The sequence below is a fragment of the Moesziomyces antarcticus genome (genome assembly GCF_000747765.1).
Source record: "Moesziomyces antarcticus DNA, scaffold: scaffold_v10007, strain JCM 10317, whole genome shotgun sequence".
Classification (NCBI taxonomy): Eukaryota; Fungi; Basidiomycota; class Ustilaginomycetes; order Ustilaginales; family Ustilaginaceae; genus Moesziomyces; species Moesziomyces antarcticus.
In genome coordinates, this window is record NW_014639003.1 from 322,290 (window position 1) to 339,536 (window position 17,247).

General features: G+C 60.6%; 4 protein-coding genes and 1 non-coding gene across 5 annotated transcripts; 2 read left to right on the forward strand and 3 right to left on the reverse strand.

Moving 5' to 3' along the window:
* Positions 1-41: 41 nt before the first annotated feature.
* On the reverse strand, positions 42-2,657 carry PAN0_007d3216 (vesicular-fusion protein SEC18; the record flags this gene model as incomplete). The annotated part of the gene is made up of 1 exon (XM_014801301.1): positions 42-2,657. The coding sequence occupies one exon, from the start codon at positions 2,655-2,657 to the stop codon at positions 42-44; it is 2,616 nt and encodes an 871-aa protein (XP_014656787.1).
* A 343-nt stretch (positions 2,658-3,000) lies between these two features.
* Positions 3,001-3,074, forward strand: PAN0_t007c0007. The gene has a single exon. It is a non-coding gene; the product is annotated as a tRNA-Asn (tRNA).
* Positions 3,075-3,483: 409 nt separating this feature from the next.
* Positions 3,484-5,315, reverse strand: PAN0_007d3217 (translationally controlled tumor-associated; the record flags this gene model as incomplete). The annotated part of the gene is made up of 4 exons (XM_014801302.1): positions 3,484-4,164; positions 4,595-4,825; positions 4,924-5,137; positions 5,308-5,315. 4 exons carry the CDS (start codon positions 5,313-5,315, stop codon positions 3,484-3,486), a joined length of 1,134 nt encoding a protein of 377 aa, XP_014656788.1.
* Positions 5,316-5,459: 144 nt separating this feature from the next.
* Positions 5,460-6,455, forward strand: PAN0_007c3218 (uncharacterized protein; the record flags this gene model as incomplete). Its single annotated transcript, XM_014801303.1, has 1 exon — positions 5,460-6,455. The coding sequence occupies one exon, from the start codon at positions 5,460-5,462 to the stop codon at positions 6,453-6,455; it is 996 nt and encodes a 331-aa protein (XP_014656789.1).
* A 1,355-nt stretch (positions 6,456-7,810) lies between these two features.
* Positions 7,811-16,825, reverse strand: PAN0_007d3219 (Ras GTPase activator; the record flags this gene model as incomplete). The annotated part of the gene is made up of 1 exon (XM_014801304.1): positions 7,811-16,825. One exon carries the CDS (start codon positions 16,823-16,825, stop codon positions 7,811-7,813), a length of 9,015 nt encoding a protein of 3,004 aa, XP_014656790.1.
* Between the last annotated feature and the right edge of the window lie 422 nt (positions 16,826-17,247).

Sequence of the window (17,247 nt, forward strand, 5' to 3'; positions counted from 1 at the left end):
TGTCTAGAATTCAGGCTGTGAGGAAGGTGCAGTGAGCGAGATCAGTTGAGATCAACGTCGATGTCGACATCGATGGCGGTGTTCTGCACGCTCGACAGGCTCGAAGCCAGACGGTCCGCCGGGTCGTTGTCCAGACGAGCCATCTCGATCTCCGAGAGCAGCTTCTTGATGCCAATGTTGAGCTTGCCCTCTTCGCCGAGTCCGGCCTGCGCCAGGAGCTGCTGGCAGCGTTGCGCCTCGCCATCGTGCTCGAACAGCTGCATCTGGCGAACCACATGGTCCACGCTGCGCAGCGACGTGATGTTGGGCACGCGAATCTCGGCGATAAAGGCATTGAGCATCTCCATCTCATGCAGCATGCGTCGGTTCGACGTGGTCGCCAGCACCAGCAGACGCTTGTCCTTGGGCGGTCGCTTGCCCAACAGCACCGCCAGCGCCTGCAGCACCGAGTTCGAGAATCGAGGTCCAATCCGAACCCACTCGACGATCTTTTCGATGTTGTCGATCACCACAATCGACAGCGGCGACTTGTACGCGTCGTTAAACACCTTGTTGAGGTAGTTGATCTTCTGCGCATCGCCCATTCCGATCATGCTCTCGGGCGAGATGAGCTTGATGAACGGATAGTCGGATGCGATCGCAATCGTAGCCGCCAGCGCCGTCTTGCCCGAACCGGGAGGACCGTGCAGCAGCACCGTGACGAGCGGCGTACGCTGGGAGGTGCGCACCTGCTCGACGCGCAGATGGCCGTCGCGCAGGATGACATCAATGTGCGGCGCAAAGTGCATGATTCCGTTCTGCACCACCTGCGACAGCTCCTCCTCGGCCACGCCAAACGCCGGCTTGACTTCCTCGAGCGCGTTCAAAAAGTCCTGGTGCATCACCTTCATGTCCTCCACGTCGTTCGAGATGCCCGCCATGGTGCCCACCTTGACGTGGCGGTTGAACGCAAACGACGTCGCCGACTTGATCAGTCCCGCGATCTCGGCACCCGAAAAGTTCTTGGTGAGCGCCGCGAGCTCGTCGATGTTTACGTCGCCGTCCATGACGCCGTTGGTGCGCATCTTGCTCGTGTGGATGTTGAGGATCTGACGACGTCCAAACTCGTCCGGCAGGCTCACCTCGACGTGCACCTCCAGACGACCGGGACGCAGGAGTGCCTCGTCGATCATGTCGAGCCGGTTGGTCATGCCGATGACCAGGATGTTGTTGAGCTGCTCCACACCGTCCAGCTTGGCCAGCAGCGTGTTGACCACATTGTCGCCCGCCGACGTCGCGCCCGCACCGCCCGAGCCTCGCTGACGCACCATGGCGTCGAGCTCGTCGAGGATGATGATGTGCAGCTGCGACTCGTCGCCCTTGTCCTTCTGCTCCTTCTCGGCATCCGCAAATAGCTTGCGCACGTTCTCCTCACTCCCGCCGACGTACTTGTTGAACACCTCGGGGCCGTTGACGATCTTGGGCTCGCGCGCGTTTAGCATCTTGCCGATCTGTCGAGCCAGCAGCGTCTTACCGGTACCAGGCGGACCGTAGAGCACCATACCTTTGACGTGCTGGATGCCCAGCTTTTCCACCAGAGCCGGGGGGAAGATGCGCGAGGCAAACGCTCGACGAAAGATGTTGGCGAACTCCTTGTCGAGACCGCCCACGCCCATGTCCTCGAACTTGAAGTTGGGCTGCAGGATCGCGTTGGGCGGCGGTCGGTTGCCCGAGGCCTTGAGCTTCACACCGCCATCCGGGGTGGCCGAGAAGTTGATCTGCGTTTGGGCAATGAGAATACCGCGATCGGAACGGCTCGGATGAGAGCCGGCGTGGCCACCCTGGGGCGCACTCTGGCTTCGCTGCTGGATCTCGTGCAGCTCGACGACATCGACGCCGCGAATGGTGGCAATCAGATTCATGCCCTTGAACTCGAACACGAGGAGCTGGCCGGTGGTGAAGATGTGGTTCTCGAAAGCACGCGCAAACACCTTGGCCATCTCGGCGGTGTCGTAGGCCTGCGCGGCAACTTCACCCTTGCGAATGAAGGCGACCTCGATGTCGATGCTACCGAGGTAGACGCTGTTGCCAAAGGCGAACGGATCGTACGGCACGGCTTCCACCGACTGTCCTTGGGCGGAGAGTCCAGCCCACTGTCGCTGCAGTTTGGCGGTGCCGAGTGTTCCCGGCTGGATGGCACCTGTAGGGTCCGCTTGGGCGGTGAAGACGTACATGCCTTCGACGAGCACGTACTGCGTGGAGCCCCACTCCTGGCCGTTGACGATGAGGCAGTTGGACAGAATGAGCTGCTCGGGGCACTTGACTACGAGGTGGCCTCCGCCCATGCGTGGCCTTGGGCTCGACTTTTCCGAGGCGTAGGGAGCGCCACCACCACCAGCTCCACCAGCACCGCCTGAGAAGCCAGCTCCTCCAGCACCGCCCGCGAAGCCTGCGCCGCCCGCGCGGAAGCCGGCACCGCCAGCAGTACGACCAGCGCCGCCTGCTCCGGCACCTGCGAAGCCAGCGCCTCCATAACCAGCGCCGCCAGCAGCCGAGCGACCCGACGAAGCTGAAGAGGAGGTATAGGGATTGCGGCCGTCTCTGTACGGGTCCGAGCCATCGCCCACCCTGCCGTACCCGGCGCCGCCGGAGCCGCCACCTCTAAGGAATCCAGCCATTGTTGAAGTGCTGCACCTAGAAAGGGGTTTGATTGGCGAGCGAGCGTGCGAGTCGAATCAGCAAACGATGCGGAATGTATGTGAGTATGTGTGTGAAAGGATAGAAAGGACGATCGTCGACGGGTCTTTTGTGGGAGGCGAGAAGTGGAGGAAGTGCAACAGCAGGCTGCCGAGAGAGGAGCTTCCACGTCGCGGACAAGCGCAACGTCGAGCTGCCAGCACCAGTCGTGCATCCTAGCCCTGCCGCGTGGTCTGTGCTACATTGCCTCGCCTCGCGGACAACGCCTCGTCTCACTGGCATTTGGTATTCATATTGTGTATATTCCGTTCCGCCATTCATCAAGGCTCCATAGCTCAGTTGGTTAGAGCGTAGCACTGTTAATGCTGAGGTCGGCGGTTCGAGCCCGCCTGGGGTCGCGTCTTTTTTTTTCCCATCCTCCCCGAGCGCTGTCTTTTTCTACATGCAATTCCTCGCCCTGCCCTAATCATCTATCGTTTTGACGTGTGATTGCTTGTTGGCATTGAATCCCGATCCAGCTGGGGTGTCGCCAGACTTTCTAAGGTCAAGACAGGGCCGAGGCGTGAACGTGCTCAACGATTTGTCGGTGCGTCTCAGTTGAGAAACGAGGTTCGAATGCCGCAGCCAGCAAGGGTACTTCAGAATCCAGTCGATTGACTTGTGTCATGACAGAGAGGGTGCGAAGGTGAGTGAGGTATTTTGGTGGTACAAGCAGAGGACCCACGGGGCCACGCACGAGCGAGCGTCTGGGCACGTGGCGCTGCAAGAAGACTGAGCGCGAGAGCGGGCGAAGTGCAAACGAACGCCTTAGATCTTGGTCTCGCGGAGGCCGTCCTTCCAGAAGACGAGGTAAGGGGTCACGCCGTCCTCGCGGTAGTTGAGGAGCGCGACCATGCCCTCGGGGTCCATGGACTCGCCGGTGTAGAACTCCCAGTCGCCGAAGGAGCCGACGATCTTCTTGGCAAAGGCAGCGGCGCCCTTCTCAAAGGCGGGGATGCGGTCCGGGTTGGTCTCGGCGAGCTTGGCCTTGACCGCCTTCATGTAGCCCTTGAGGTAGGCGAGGTAGGACTTCTTGTCGAACGAGGTGGACTGGAGGCGGAACGAGTGGACAATGTTGATGACCTGCTCGGCACCGTTCTCGAGCGCCTCGGCCTCTTCCTCGGCAGAGGGGTTGCCGCCAATGTCGACATCACCGTCCGAGACGACAATCTTGGCAGCGTCGACCTCGTACACAACATCGTCGACGAGCTTCATCTCGTAACCGTCCGAGCACATCTCGTCGTTGGCGATGACGTCAGTGTAGAGCTGTAGGGCGGACAAGCAAAGACCAGATGGAGACGCGTCAGTCACGGAACTCTCGATCGATAGCGACACGATGACCAAGATCAGGTACCGAAGCAGCGTGAGTGCAGCGATCTTTGCCGGACTGCCCGCGCGCACGCCCGTGGGCCGACACAGTTGCGGCTCTCGAAGTGCCGGTGGAGCGCCCTAGATGCGTTTGCGAGACGCTTCGTAGCGCATGCGCCAGTCGCTCACGGCAACCTTGCGAGCACAATCCATCCCGGCATAGAAGCCATCGTAGACAGCCAGGCAGAAGTCGATGGTCGTGGTGCGCTGTCGGCCTACGAAGGCAACCAGCTCGGGCGGATTCCTGAGGGTTACCCGAAGATAGGTGGAAAAACGCCCGCGCTCAGTCGAGCTTGATACGGTTCGTGCTTGTGCTGAGACGTCGCGACGCTCTGGTTGCGATGGTTGCAGCACCGTGCGAAGACGAGCGGGCGCTACCAGTCGAGGAGGATGGGCGCCTAGAGCTCAACACGCACGCCAGACCAGCAATCGAACCACGATGTGCGCGTTGCTGCGTGTTGCGGTTGATCTTGGTATCGAGTCACAAGTGCGGCGTGAGGAATGTCCTTACCTTCATGATGGGCGATGTATTGAGGGAGGATACCAGATAGGGTGATGGTGTTGCAGAAGATGGCTTGACCTTGTCGAAGCGCTCCAATAGCACCCGCCGAAATGTCTGGCCTCTCCAGCAAACTTTCGGCCAGAGAGAGGCAGCCGCTGCAGAGGGGTTGGCTGTGGCTACGGGCACGTTTGCCCTTGTCGCACCTCGCTGGTCCGAGAGCGCGAACCCTTGCAGCCGAGCCTAGGCATGTCGCCGCAAAGGGCAAGCAGAGGCGCAAAAAAAAAGGAAAAAGGGTCGAGCGGTGAAAATTTAGAAGAACTTCTCAACCGCTCACTTACGCGCCGCCGCCGCCCCAAACGCAACGCCCACGCCTTCCCCACTTGAATTTCGATGGCGGCCAAAATTTGAATTGCCTGCAGCTTCTTGCTCGAAATCGCGAATTTCAACTCGTTGCTCTCTACAAATTTGGGGCCAAGGCTGGGCGCAACGGGACCCTGGCCAGCACATCGCGTCTTTGCCAGCTTCAGCTTCAGCTCAAGCAGCTCTGACGCCCTGCGCCGTTAGACCCGCACGTGCGCGGCGCTGCGCCGAAGCGTGTATGAAGCGCAGCACTAACATCCGCGTTTTAAGCTCCCCGCATATGAACTCACGCTTGGCGATCACACTGCCGCTCGCCTTCATATCATTCTGCACTCATTCCACACTCGTGACTGTCATCTCACTTTGCCATATATATGATGTGCCCGAGCGCTGAATCGAATGATCCCAAATATTCCCTCCTTTTTACATAGTCAGCCGCTCACACAAAGAACCACCATTTGTCGTATGCGATTGGTCATTGAGCTTTCGCTAACATCCGCTCCAGTAGATCATCATGAGGAAAACGATCAAGGATGAATGGCTCGACGTCGACGCTAGGACGATGGTCACGCAGAACTTCCACGACGCGAGGATCAAGATCGAACGCTATACTGCCAGTTTCGCGCTGAAGTATGCACTCCCCGAGCTCGTGACCCGCTCCAAGCAGGAGCTCGACCGCTTCGAAATCCAGCTCAACCACGACCTCGATCTCATGGATCGCCAGCCCGAGCAGAAGCTTGAGCAGTGCGATGCCGAGGTCTTGAACCAAGATGTCGGTGCTGGTCCTTCTTCTAAGCGTCAACTCGGCGGGGCTGAGATGATGCCGGAAGATAGGCTTAAAACCGGTCGAGATGCCAATCGCAAGCAGCGCGGTGCGAACGATTCTGCCACTGCAGTCAATCCAGCACTTGCAGCCAACAATGTAAGCAGAAAAAGGCCCAAGCTCGGTGATTTGCCTGCAGTCATCCTCACCGTCGCACATGAACAACCACCACCTGACTACTTTCGAACAACTCACCATCACCAGCCTCGACACAGTCAACCACCAACTCAGTCTCGCCAGACACCTGACGCCTCCTGGGAGACCAAGACACAATCTCTTAGAAGCGCAAGAGATGTAGTCGAGATCCAGCCCGAGGGTGGATATCCAGAGTTGCCGTTGGGCCCAGGACAGACGTGGTCAGGTCCGATCAAGGAGAACCAAATGACGGCTCCTGGCAACCGGTTCGTCGTACCTGCCGGAGAGGTTCGCTATCGAGAGCGTCACTTTCCCAGCATTGGCGAGTCCATCCATCCTGGCTTTGTAGTGATGCAGCCCGGCTGCGACGAATGCACTCGTCGCAACAAGATCTGCACTTTTGGTGTCGGTACCAATCACAGAGGCAGGGAGCGCGATCCAACCAAGGGTAATTGCGACCTGTGCGTAGTTCGGTACAAAAAGTGCCGCGGTTTGGGCTTTACCGGCATCGCAGCGAGCACCAAACGCTCTTCCAGTCAGACGTCAAAGTAGTCAGACCACGCACGATCCGCGGTTCCTGAACGCATCGACGCGGACGAGTCGAGACTCTCTAGCCACTCAACGCTCGCGCTGTTGACCTTCACAAGGCCCCACCTCGGCAGTTATCCGGACATCTTCCCTCTCAACGCACAGTATTTGCTCTGCGGCGTCGGATCCTGTCCTCGAACCGCACCTTGCTATCTACGTTCAATCCTCGTACATTGCTGGTGGCCGGCTGCCAAGATATGCTGTTCCGCAGAAAGAGCGCTATGACACCGTGGCTCCACTCGAAAGCGCTCCGCTCTCCTGTACGCCGAACTACGCAGCACGTGTCGCCGAGAAGTGCGTGAAAATGAGGCCTTTACAAACCAACAAGGTCCTTGCGTACAAGACTGGACGATCGTGCCCGTTGGAGATGCGAATCGTGGCTCCAAAGTGGTGGAACAGAGATCGAGAGCCAAGGGAATTGACCCATGGCTGTGGAAACGTGAAGCGAGCCAGAGCTTGTTGTGCGGTACTGGGAGATGATTCCAAAGTGGGGTGGTGGAAGCAACGAGGGTGACGGACACAAGCCTGTCGTACATTGGGGTGTTTGCCTTCTCGACTCGAAAAACCCACGCTGTCCGGTCGTATCGATCCTCGGCGCTACGATCACAAGAACTGCAATCCGGAGTCGACGTTCGCTTCACAATGCAGCTTGATTTTGATGCAGACCAAGTGAGAAAAGTACGATGCGATGCAAACCATACACGCCGTCGCACTGAATCGCGACTCGACCTGCGGAAGCAACGCGCGTGCCTGCGTTCTTTGGGGGGTTGGCCATGCGACTTTGGATTCTGTCTGCTGCTCCCTAGCGCCGGCACAAGACGGAAAAGAAGAGGAAGCTTTGTGTCGGCTGCTACAAGCGTCACACCGGGAACCCAGTCACTGGCAAAGGATGTTGGCCCTTGGAGCTTGATGAAGCAGTCACCGCTGACTTACTTCGTTCGCAGCCAAGCTCTCCATTCTCTTGTTGCATGCCAACATCCACCCTCCTTTGCGGTCACTTTGCAGACGGTTGATCACCAAACAGGACTCGTGGCAACGCAAAGAGTGGGATGGTGTTCACTTTGCACTCAGGTCATGTAGTCTCATCTGTTCAGTGAATCTTAGTTCTCTCGATATGATGTGGAAATCCAACCTCGCGTTGCAAGGCCCACATTTCGAGTCAGCCACTGACCACAATAGCCTCTCCTCTACTCACCCCTGCGTGAGCAGTCTCACAAACTCACCGTCTGATCCCCCGCACTCGGTCACAAGAAGCAATAGCATACAATCAGATTAACAAAATACCCATAACCGTCTCTTGTGATACCGATCTAGCGGACTTAGGTGGTGCCTACGTCGGTGAGGCCTAGGACGAGTTGGATGCTGAGTTTGCACAGCACGTGTCGGCGGCCCTCCATGAGCGGGACGAAGGCGCCGCATCCGAGCAAGCTGCCGTAGCCAGATTCGACGAGGTAGGCATTGGGACCGCCGCGCTTGGCGGTTTCGCGTGCCTGGGCGGCAAAGAACGGCTGGCTCAGCGCGGTTTGTGCGATGCCATGCACCGCGTCGAGGATGGCACCGTTGGAACAGTTGACAAAGACGTCCTTCATGCTCGGCGCCAGACTGTCGTAGAGGATGCTGACGATGGCGGGCATCTCGCGCGCAGCCTCGTTCAGGAAGCCGTACAGCATGAGTCGCTCCGCGTCAGACTCGGCATGCTGCAGTAACGATGTGACGAGCGTGACGAGCAATAGCGCTATGCGGTTGTTGAGTACGTCCAGATACTGTTGCAGTCCTTTGTATCCGGATCGACGCGCTTCGACCGCTGCTGAGCATGCACCCGGCTCCACGCCGGCAAGCGCCAACAGCTGGCCAAACTCTTCCAACCGCGTCGCCGTCGGCAGCAACCCAACGAAGAACCCGAGCTGTCGCTCCGAAATCCGCCCATCGCTAGAACAACGTTCGCCCGACGCATCCACGCCACAGTGGCGCAGCATGGCGCGCATCAGCTTGGTCGTCACCTCCTTGGTCGACGGATGCCGCAACCCCTTGACCAGCAGCGCCGCCATGCCAAACGAAAAGTTAATGTCAAAGTCCATCCCCGTCTCGTCGTCCAGCTTGCACGCCAGCTCGCGGAACTCGAAGCGCGCATCCAACAGATAGGCGATCAGATCCGACCCCTCGCTCGTCGGGATGCCCCGCTGCCAAATCGTCTCGACCGTCGCGAGCATCAGTTCGGCTCCGGCCTTGAAGAGCGGCACATGCCCGCACTGCACCATCGCCACGCCCAGCCAGATCATCTGCGGCAGATAGCGCGAGCGCGTCGGAAGGATGCGCACCACCTTGCTCAGGCACGTCACGATGCTGATCATCGGCATGTCCGAGCTGCTGCTCGCCCACTCCGAGATCGAGCCGCGCAGCGACACCAGGATCTGGTACAGCAGGTCGTCGTCGATCTCGCCCTGCGCCAGGCAGCCGAGCAGCACGAACGCTCGCGATTGGATGATCGGGTTATACTGGAAGGCCGTGCTGGTCACCAGGCTCGTCAGTCGCGCGCGCCAGCTGTTAGCCGCATCCACGCTAGGAGCCGCCGCGTCGGCGACCTCGTACATGAGCAGTGCCAGGCGCTCGATCGAGGCATTGTCCGGCGGATCGCGCACCATCTCCGTCGAGGCGCCAAACGCTGCATTGGCGCTCGTCGCTTGCGAAGCGGCGGGAAGGCCAAACAGCTTGAGCGCGTCCGGTTCGGCGAGTCGCTCGAGCAGCGCACGCAGCTTGGCCACCGCCTCGGCGCTGCGCGGCGTCGCCTCTTCCGGCTTACGTGCCTCGCGCTGGTCTTCGGTGCAGAGCGAATGCACGAGGTTGATGGCGCTTCCGTAGATCGCGTGTCGAGTCGCATCCGTGCCGTTGCCTGCCAGCAGGAGAATCACGTGAAGCAGCTCCGGGAGGTAGAGCAGTGCCTCGACGCGGTTGGTGAACGAGAGCACCATGTTCATGCGCACCAGCGTCGCGATCTCCTTCCACGACGCGTTGAGATGGAGTTGCGACACCACGGCGTTCTGCGCCGTCTTGGCGATCACCTTGCGCAGCCGCGAAAGCAGCTTGCCGCGCAGATTGATCGAGGCAAACGAGACCATCGTATCGAGCACCGCCTCGAAGCGTTCCGTGTGCAGGCCCGAGTCCATGGCTGCCTCTGCAAACACGTCCAAGAAGGTCGGGATGAGGTCGTCGAGCCGGCTGAGCTGCGACCACACGCAGCGCTGCATAATGGCGTACATGTCGGGCTGCTTGGTGGTGATGCTGATGAGCTGGTTGAGGATCTCCTTGATGCGGCGGTGGTACTCGCCCTGCTGCTCGCGGGACGTGTGCACAAACATGACCAGATTCGACAGCCAGGGAGACAGATAGTGCAAGCACACCGTCTTCTGGCTGCGCGCCGCGCGCTCGAATCCGTCAAAGAACGAGAGGAGGAACTCGAGCGTCACGCCAGGCGCGGCCACCGCAAAGTCCTTGCTCAAATCCGTCACAAACGCCATGGTGTTGGCAGGCAGCGCGAGGCCGCGCGAGCTCAACAGTCGCTTCTTGGCACTGCTGGCGCCAAAGTTGAACGAGGTGCTCAGCGCGCACAGCAGGTTGTAGGCGCTGAGCCGCAACGCCGAATCGTCGCTGGTGATGTTGAGCATGGCCATGTTGAGCAGCGTGCCCGGCACATCGTTGGGCCGCAGCACACGATCCACGGCGTTGTTGGCTCGGAACTTGGACACTCGCGCCTTGGCCTGTCGCAATGCCTGCACGACCTCGGAGCGTTCGCGGCTGTTGAACACAAAGTTCATGGCGCCGTTACGGCACGAGAGGAAGAAGGTGTTGTCGTCGCCTCGGATCGAGATGGAGCGCACGTCGTCGATGTCAGAGAGATGGAAGACGTTGTTGAGATGGACGGAGACGTTGGGCAACCACTCCTGCTGCTTGAGGCCGGTGATCTGCAGGTATTCGCCACCGATGCTGAACTTGACGGGTGTCAAGGAGCGGTAGTACCACACCATGGTGATCTGGTCAAAGTGCATCTCGGCTGTCGAACCGAGGATGGCGAGCGTAAGCTTGTCCAACGCGAGGTTGCGCGGTTCAACGTACATCTCGATGTCTGCGAGCGTCGTGCAGGAGACTACGTTCTGCAGCGACGTCATGCGGTCGGCGATCTCGTGTTTGATCGACGAGTCACCGTACGAGGACGAAGACCAGAACTGCAGCTCGACGCGGGCAGTGGTGTTGGGATTGAGGAAGAAGACGTTGACCACGTTGGCCAGGATCGAGGCGGGCACCAACGAGCTAAAGTAGAGGAGCCACTGGCTGGGCGTCACGTTGGACGGGTGGCAGGCGGTCGTGTTGAACACCAGGTCGAAGTGTCGATAGGCGAAGGTCTCGAGCGTCTGAAGGATGTAGAGAATGAGGCCCTCAAAGTCGATCGTGTCCGCCTTCTGGTTGTGCATGGCATAGTAGAGCACTGGACGACCGGCTCGCGACGACGGTCCTTCGTAGAAGATGGCCCGGTAGCTGTCCTCGTCGACGTTGCGGCCGGCGTGCCGGCGAAGAAAGTCCTGATAGTTGCTCGCACCGAAAGCCGGTTCGGGCAGTTCGTCTGCCTTGGGCTCTCCTGCGGCGGCCAGAGCATCGCACAAGTCGTCATAGACGTTTTTGGCCTCGTGGCTGCGTCGCCACTGAGCGTCACTGCCGAGGAAGCTGTCCCGATCGGCACCGGCTCCTGACGTCGACAGCTCGTTCGCCTTCGAGGTACGGTCCGAGAGGCACTTGCCAAGCTTTTCAACGTGCTCGAAGAGGAACTTGTGCAGCATCCTCTGATCGCGCTCGTCGACGCCGTACACGGTTGGATGGATGCCGAAGCCCAGCGGCTGGTCCGCAGCGTAGAGACGATCGGGGTCGGTGCGAGCGTCCGAGACCTGATCGAGGAACGCCGTGACCTTCCAAACGTTGCTCTTCAAAAAGTCGTTGAGACCGGTCATGAAGGGTTCCTTGTGGCTCGAGAAGAGGTTGTTGCTGGCGAGGGTGATGAGGATTTTGCTGATCAACACGAGGCCACGACGAAGGTCCTTGCTGGGTCCGGTGAGGTTGATGTCGATCATGTGGGGCGACACCACGGCAGGACTGATGAATCGCAGGAACATGAGACCTCCGACACCCTGATAGCGCGAGGCAGGGAAGCGCGTGTCCAAGACGTTGCGGATGTGGCGGCAAAGCTCGCGCAGCACGGCAGGCACGCGATGCGCCGAGGAGCAGATGGCGTCGATAAAGGCCTGTGCGATCTCTTCGAGCGCAGTCTGGTTCTTGAGAGCGCTTCCTCCAGGCTCGACTCGCGAGGGATCCATCTCGACCGAGAATCCGGCCGGCTTGCGCGCAAACTCGGTGATGAGAGGCGCCATGATGGAGCGGAGGTAGTCGTAGCCGTGCGTGCGGGCAAAAGTGGAGAGCAGGGTGGTGCAGAAGGAGTTGCTGCGGAACACCATCTCCTCGGTCGCCGTGCGCTGGATCTCCTCCTCGACGGCGGCTTTGAGGAATCGGATGAGGCCGCCCTTGGCATCGAAGATGCTGAGCAGCAGGACGCTCATCGGCTCCACATCGCGGCCAGGACACACCTGGCAGACGGACAGTGCGAGCTGCAGATCCTCTTGACAGACGAGGTCGATGAGGCGATTGGACTTGCGCGCTCCACTGAGACGCTCGAGCTCGTCAAACGCGGTGCCCTGATTGAGCACGTTGGTCATGATCTGCATAAAGGCGGTGCGGATGCGTGGATCTTCGTGGTAGGCCAAGGGCAAAGAGCTATGCAATCCGCTGTCGATGTTCGAAGCCAAGAGGTTGGAGAGCGCCAGGATCGCCGACTCGCGCAACGGTTCAAAGTCGCGGCCGGATTCCACCTTGCCACTTTTGGCGCCGGCGAGCGAGCGCGCATCGTTGACAGCGCGAGCACGCGCGACAGCCGCCGTTTCCGAGTGCCGCGTGCGGTTGAGGATCTTGATAAAGTAGGCAAAGTACATGGCAAAGTGGCGGGTCTTGGCGCCCTCGACCTTGTCATCTAGCAGGAGCGCATCGTCGGCCAGCAGCAGCGGCAGCTTGTCGAGCAGGATCGAGATGCACTTGAGGCAGGCCACGTCGAGATCGCGGTGGAGGCGATCGAGCGCATCGAGCGAGTTGGAGTGGAAGCCGTCCTCGGATCCGTCCGAAGTCCAGGTGGTCAAGGCTTGGAAGAGGCGATTACGAACACGCAGCTCGTTTGAGAACGAGAAGGCGGCCTTCTTGCGCATGAGGGCCTCGCACATCTGACACATGGCGGTCTTGATGCGCAAGGCCTGCTCTTCACGCCCGAGCGAGTTGGCATATTCGACAAAGAGCACCATGAGCGAGCCAATATCGACCTTGGACGTGGCGACCACGGCCTTGTCCTCGTCGAGGCGGTGGAGCACCATGGTGGCAACGCCGATGCTCTGCTCGACAAAGACGGTGTACATCTCGCTGGTCTTGGGGTAGCCCGTGTCCTTGTCAAAGAAATCGCTGAGGACTGCATGGATCTGTCGGAAGAGGATGCCGATCAAACGGGGACCCAGATCGACACCCAGCGTCTCCTTGGCCTTTTCGCGCACCCAGAGAGAGTCGGACACGAGCAGGTCGACCATCTCCTGGACGAAATGTTCGATGAGCGTAGCTGGCTGCTCGTTGAGGTCGGAAAACTGAGGCAAGACTTGTGCGACGCTCGGTTCGACCTCGGAGGTGATGCGCGCGGAAGCGGCAAAGCAGGCGCCGCCAAAGGCGCAGAGGAAGCCGGCATAGTTGTGCCACTGGGCGGCCTTGTCCGGTGCGGTTGAGGAATCTTCGACAATGGGCCTGGCTACGAGCTGGGTGAGGTTGGCCCATCGCGAATAGGCTTCCTTCCAGGCGAGCCATCCTGCCACGGAAGGCTCCTCGATATCGCGGAGCAAGGCGCGGATGCGCTTCTGCTGAGCGATGCGACCGGTGTGCAGGAAGTTGGGATCGGCGAGATCGGTGTAGAGACGGAGCCACTCGTCGGGAAGCTGATCGTAGTATTTGGTGACGCCGACGGTGAGCTGTGCGTGGCCGTAGGCGCACTGCATGGCGCGTGAGCAGACCTCGGTATCGCTGGAGCACATGAGGAGGAGGGTGACGAGCTGGACCCAGAGGTATTCGAGTTTGCGCTCTTGGGCGGGCGGATAGAAGGGAGCTGCGGCGGTGGACTCCCAGTCGCGCTCCTGGCTGATGAAGAAGCCTCTGCGTTGCTGTGAGCGACGGAGGAGTTCGAGGTAGTGGCGCTGCATCTCGGACGACTCGGAGGCCATGAGCTGTTCGGTGAGGATGGTGAAGAAGAAGGGGAGGAGCGAGACGCCTACGTGGCGCTGGTGCTCGCAAAACTCGGCGAGCGAGTCGTCGAACATGCCCGAGTGGTAGACGCGCGAGAGAAGGGCGGCGCTGATCTTGCGGTAGCAAGCGAACTCGGGTGGGGTGGCGAAGACGGAGCAGATGGAGACGGTGAAGGAGAGGAGGCTGTCGATGGAGACGGCATTGCGCAGCACCTTTTCGCGGTCAAAGGGCGTCATTCCACCCGAGAGCGACGTCAAGGCTTTTGGACGGTCGAGGTCGATGGCGTGTGCGAGCGCAGCTACGTCCAAAGTCCAGAGCTGAACGGTGGACTGGAACAAGTCGAGGCGAGCCAACTCGTCGAGGCTAGCGGCTGCAGCGGCGGCGGAGCCCGAGAGGGAGGCGGAGCGAAAGAGGGCCGAGGCAGCTGCTCGCGAAGCTGCGCGTTTGCGAGCGGCGTCGCGATTGTCGAAGCGCGGGAGGCGGTAGGTCATTTCGCGGAAGAAGGCACGGAGCGGACGCGAGATGTGCGGGTAGAGGATGCTGACGTCGGGCGCCCACGGGAGGCGATGTTGCTCGCTGGCGAGGAGCACTGCGGCCTTGACGAGCGCGATCTTGAAGTGGACCGGATTGGACTCGGACATGCAGATGGGGACGAGCTCGCGGGTGGTGCGTTGGGGATCGATGCGGAAGAGGGCAGCAAAGAAGTCGACCATGAGCATAAGCTCGATGGGCTTGTTGCCGCTGGCGAGCGGCCTCTTTGGATCGAAGAGGCGCTCCTTGAGGTCGACCTCGAGGTCTTGGACGATGAGGCGAAGGCCGTTGTCGGAGCGCGGCACGGTGGCGGCGGCCTTGAAGAGGTCGACGCAGCAGAGCGCGGCGACGTCGATGAGGGCGGTGTTGCGCGGCGACTTGCGAAGGCCGTCGATGAAGGAGAGCTTCTTTGCGAGGCTGCCGCTCGCCTTTCTGTTCTCGCCGACGGCGGCCTTGCCGACGACGTCTGGGCAGAGGATGAGGAGCGAGGTGAGGAGGGGCCAAAAGGCGATCTTGCGCTTGGTGGTGTCGGCGAGCGCGTAGACCTGGTCGAAGACGACGTCTGGGCTGCCCTCGAAGCGACGGTTGGAGGTGACGAGGGCGGCGAACTCGGCGGGATGGTACTGGATCCACGACCAGATTGCACGGCGGAGGACCAAGGCGACGGTATACTGTGCGCTGCGCTTGAGCTGGGGGAAGGAGGTGCTGACTTCCTGGAGGATGCTGGCGAGACGTGCGCGCTGGAAGTTGGAGCACTCGAGGAGGCGGAGCTCTGCGGTGCTGGGCGAGTCCTCGATGGTGGAGCTGAGATAGTAGAGGCGATTGCGGAGACGTGCATTGACGACGACCCAGTTGCTGGAGCTGAGGTAGAAGACGACCTGGCTGGCGAGGCGGTAGATGCGGGTCTGGAGGTGGTGAGGCACGTCGAAGCCCTCTACGTCCGGACTGAAGGCGGTGTTGGTCCAAGAGGAGGAGTTGAATCTGGCGCCCTTTGTGAGTTGTAGCGGATCGAACTGGGCGTCGGTGGTGGTGCTGGTGGGTATGGAGGATGAGGATGGTTGGGAGTCGGAGGCGCCGACGCCCATGGCGAGATCGGCCCTGTCGATGGAGGGAGGTTGGTCGAAGGGCGAGCGCGTGGGAGGAAAGTAGGGATAGAGGACGTAGAGGCTGGTGGAAGCGGCGAGGCACAGGGAAGAGGGCATGAAGACCTCTGGGAGCTTTTCGGATGTGGCGGCGGCGGTGGGGCTGGCTGCGTCTTCGCGTGACTCGGAGTCGTCGCGGGTGAGGCGCGAGGCAGAGTGGTGGGCGAAGCTCTTTGTGCTGGAAAAGCCGGAAGCGGGATCGCGCAGGCTGAGGTCGCGGAGGGAGCGTTCGGAGGGAGGTGGACGGCCGGAGAGGGAGTGGGAGGAGGTGGAGTCGGGTTTGGAGGAGGAGCGCGCATCGAGGCCGGCGTCGTGGATGGAGGAGAAGGTGGCGTCGTCCCTGGCGACGTTCTGTTTGATGAGGAGGGTCATGACGCTGAGGACGTGCTTTGCCTGTGTGTCGTCCATGGCGGGTGGATCGGACCAGCTGTGGGCCGAGTTGGAGGTGGAAGGGGTGGAGGCGAGCGGATCGAGGCCGGGGCGAGGGCTGTTTGCGTGGCCGGCGGCGATGCGCCACTGGTGGTTGAGGCAGGATACGAGCACCTTGAGGATGAAGAGCTGGGAGTGGAGCACGCCGATGCCGGCCTGTTGTTCGAGTCGCTGCTGGGAGGACTGCTTTACGAGGAGTTCGATTGCGCCGAGGAGCTCCTTGACGACGAGGCCGAGTTGGAAGCAGCTGAGGTTGATGAGGTTTGCGACGCAGGAACGGACGAGGTCGTCCTCTTCGACGAGCTGGAGACGCCATCCTGAGTTGCAGGGGAGCTTGTTGACGAGCCTCTGTACGATGCTAGCGATGAGGATGTGGCTGGAAGCGTTGATTGGGAGTGGCGCTGCGTTGACCGGGTTGAGGGGCTGTGCGAGCGGGTCGTTAGGGTCGGAGAAGAGGCTGTGGGAGGCGTTGTGGAGGTTGTTGCTGGAAAAGGTGGGTGTGAGTGTGCTGTCGGAGGAGTCGTGACGGAAGCCCGAGGAGCTGCCGATGGAGTGGTTGGAAGCGTGGTGGTGTGGATGCTGTTGATGTTGATGCTGTTGTTGTTGCGGATGCTGGTGCTGATGCTGATGCTGGTACTGGAATGAATGCTGCGAGGTTTGGGAGGGGCGGCTGACGTGATAGTGGTGGTGGGAGGGCGACGCGGAGGTGGGTGTGTCGCCATTGAGCATACCGACGCCCGGGCGACGAAGGTCGGGCGAATGGACGGAGGAGGTGGCGGCGTGGGCTTCGAGCGTCGAGGCGGACGCGGACGCCGAGGTGGGCGGCAGCGGCGATGCCGAAGAGGAAGCCGATGCGTATGGATCCATTGTGGCAGTAGATGGGTGATTGTATGTCGAATGCTAAGCCAGCGTATTCGTACGTGGAGTGAGAGGGGGTCGCAGGAGCGGATCGTGAATGCTAGGGAGCGTTTTGCACAATCGAACCCAGGTGCACGCCGACGTCACCCTCGAGACGCTGGAGATGGATGATGTGGAGACGAGAGAGGATGGTCGACAGGCGAGACGAGGAGGTGAGGAGGGGAAGGGGAAGGGGAGGCTCGTGTGGACGGCGGAGTGGTGCACGGGCTGCATTGAGTTGGTTGGTTGGCGCTCTTTTCGCTGCGTGAGAGCGCTGTGGGTGCGTGCGACGGACGCTCCGCTCCGCACGCGCCTAAAAGGAGATGCAACGCGCGTGCAACCACGGCGACGCCCTGTGAATGTGGCAATCCGAGCCCTAACAATGTGGAATT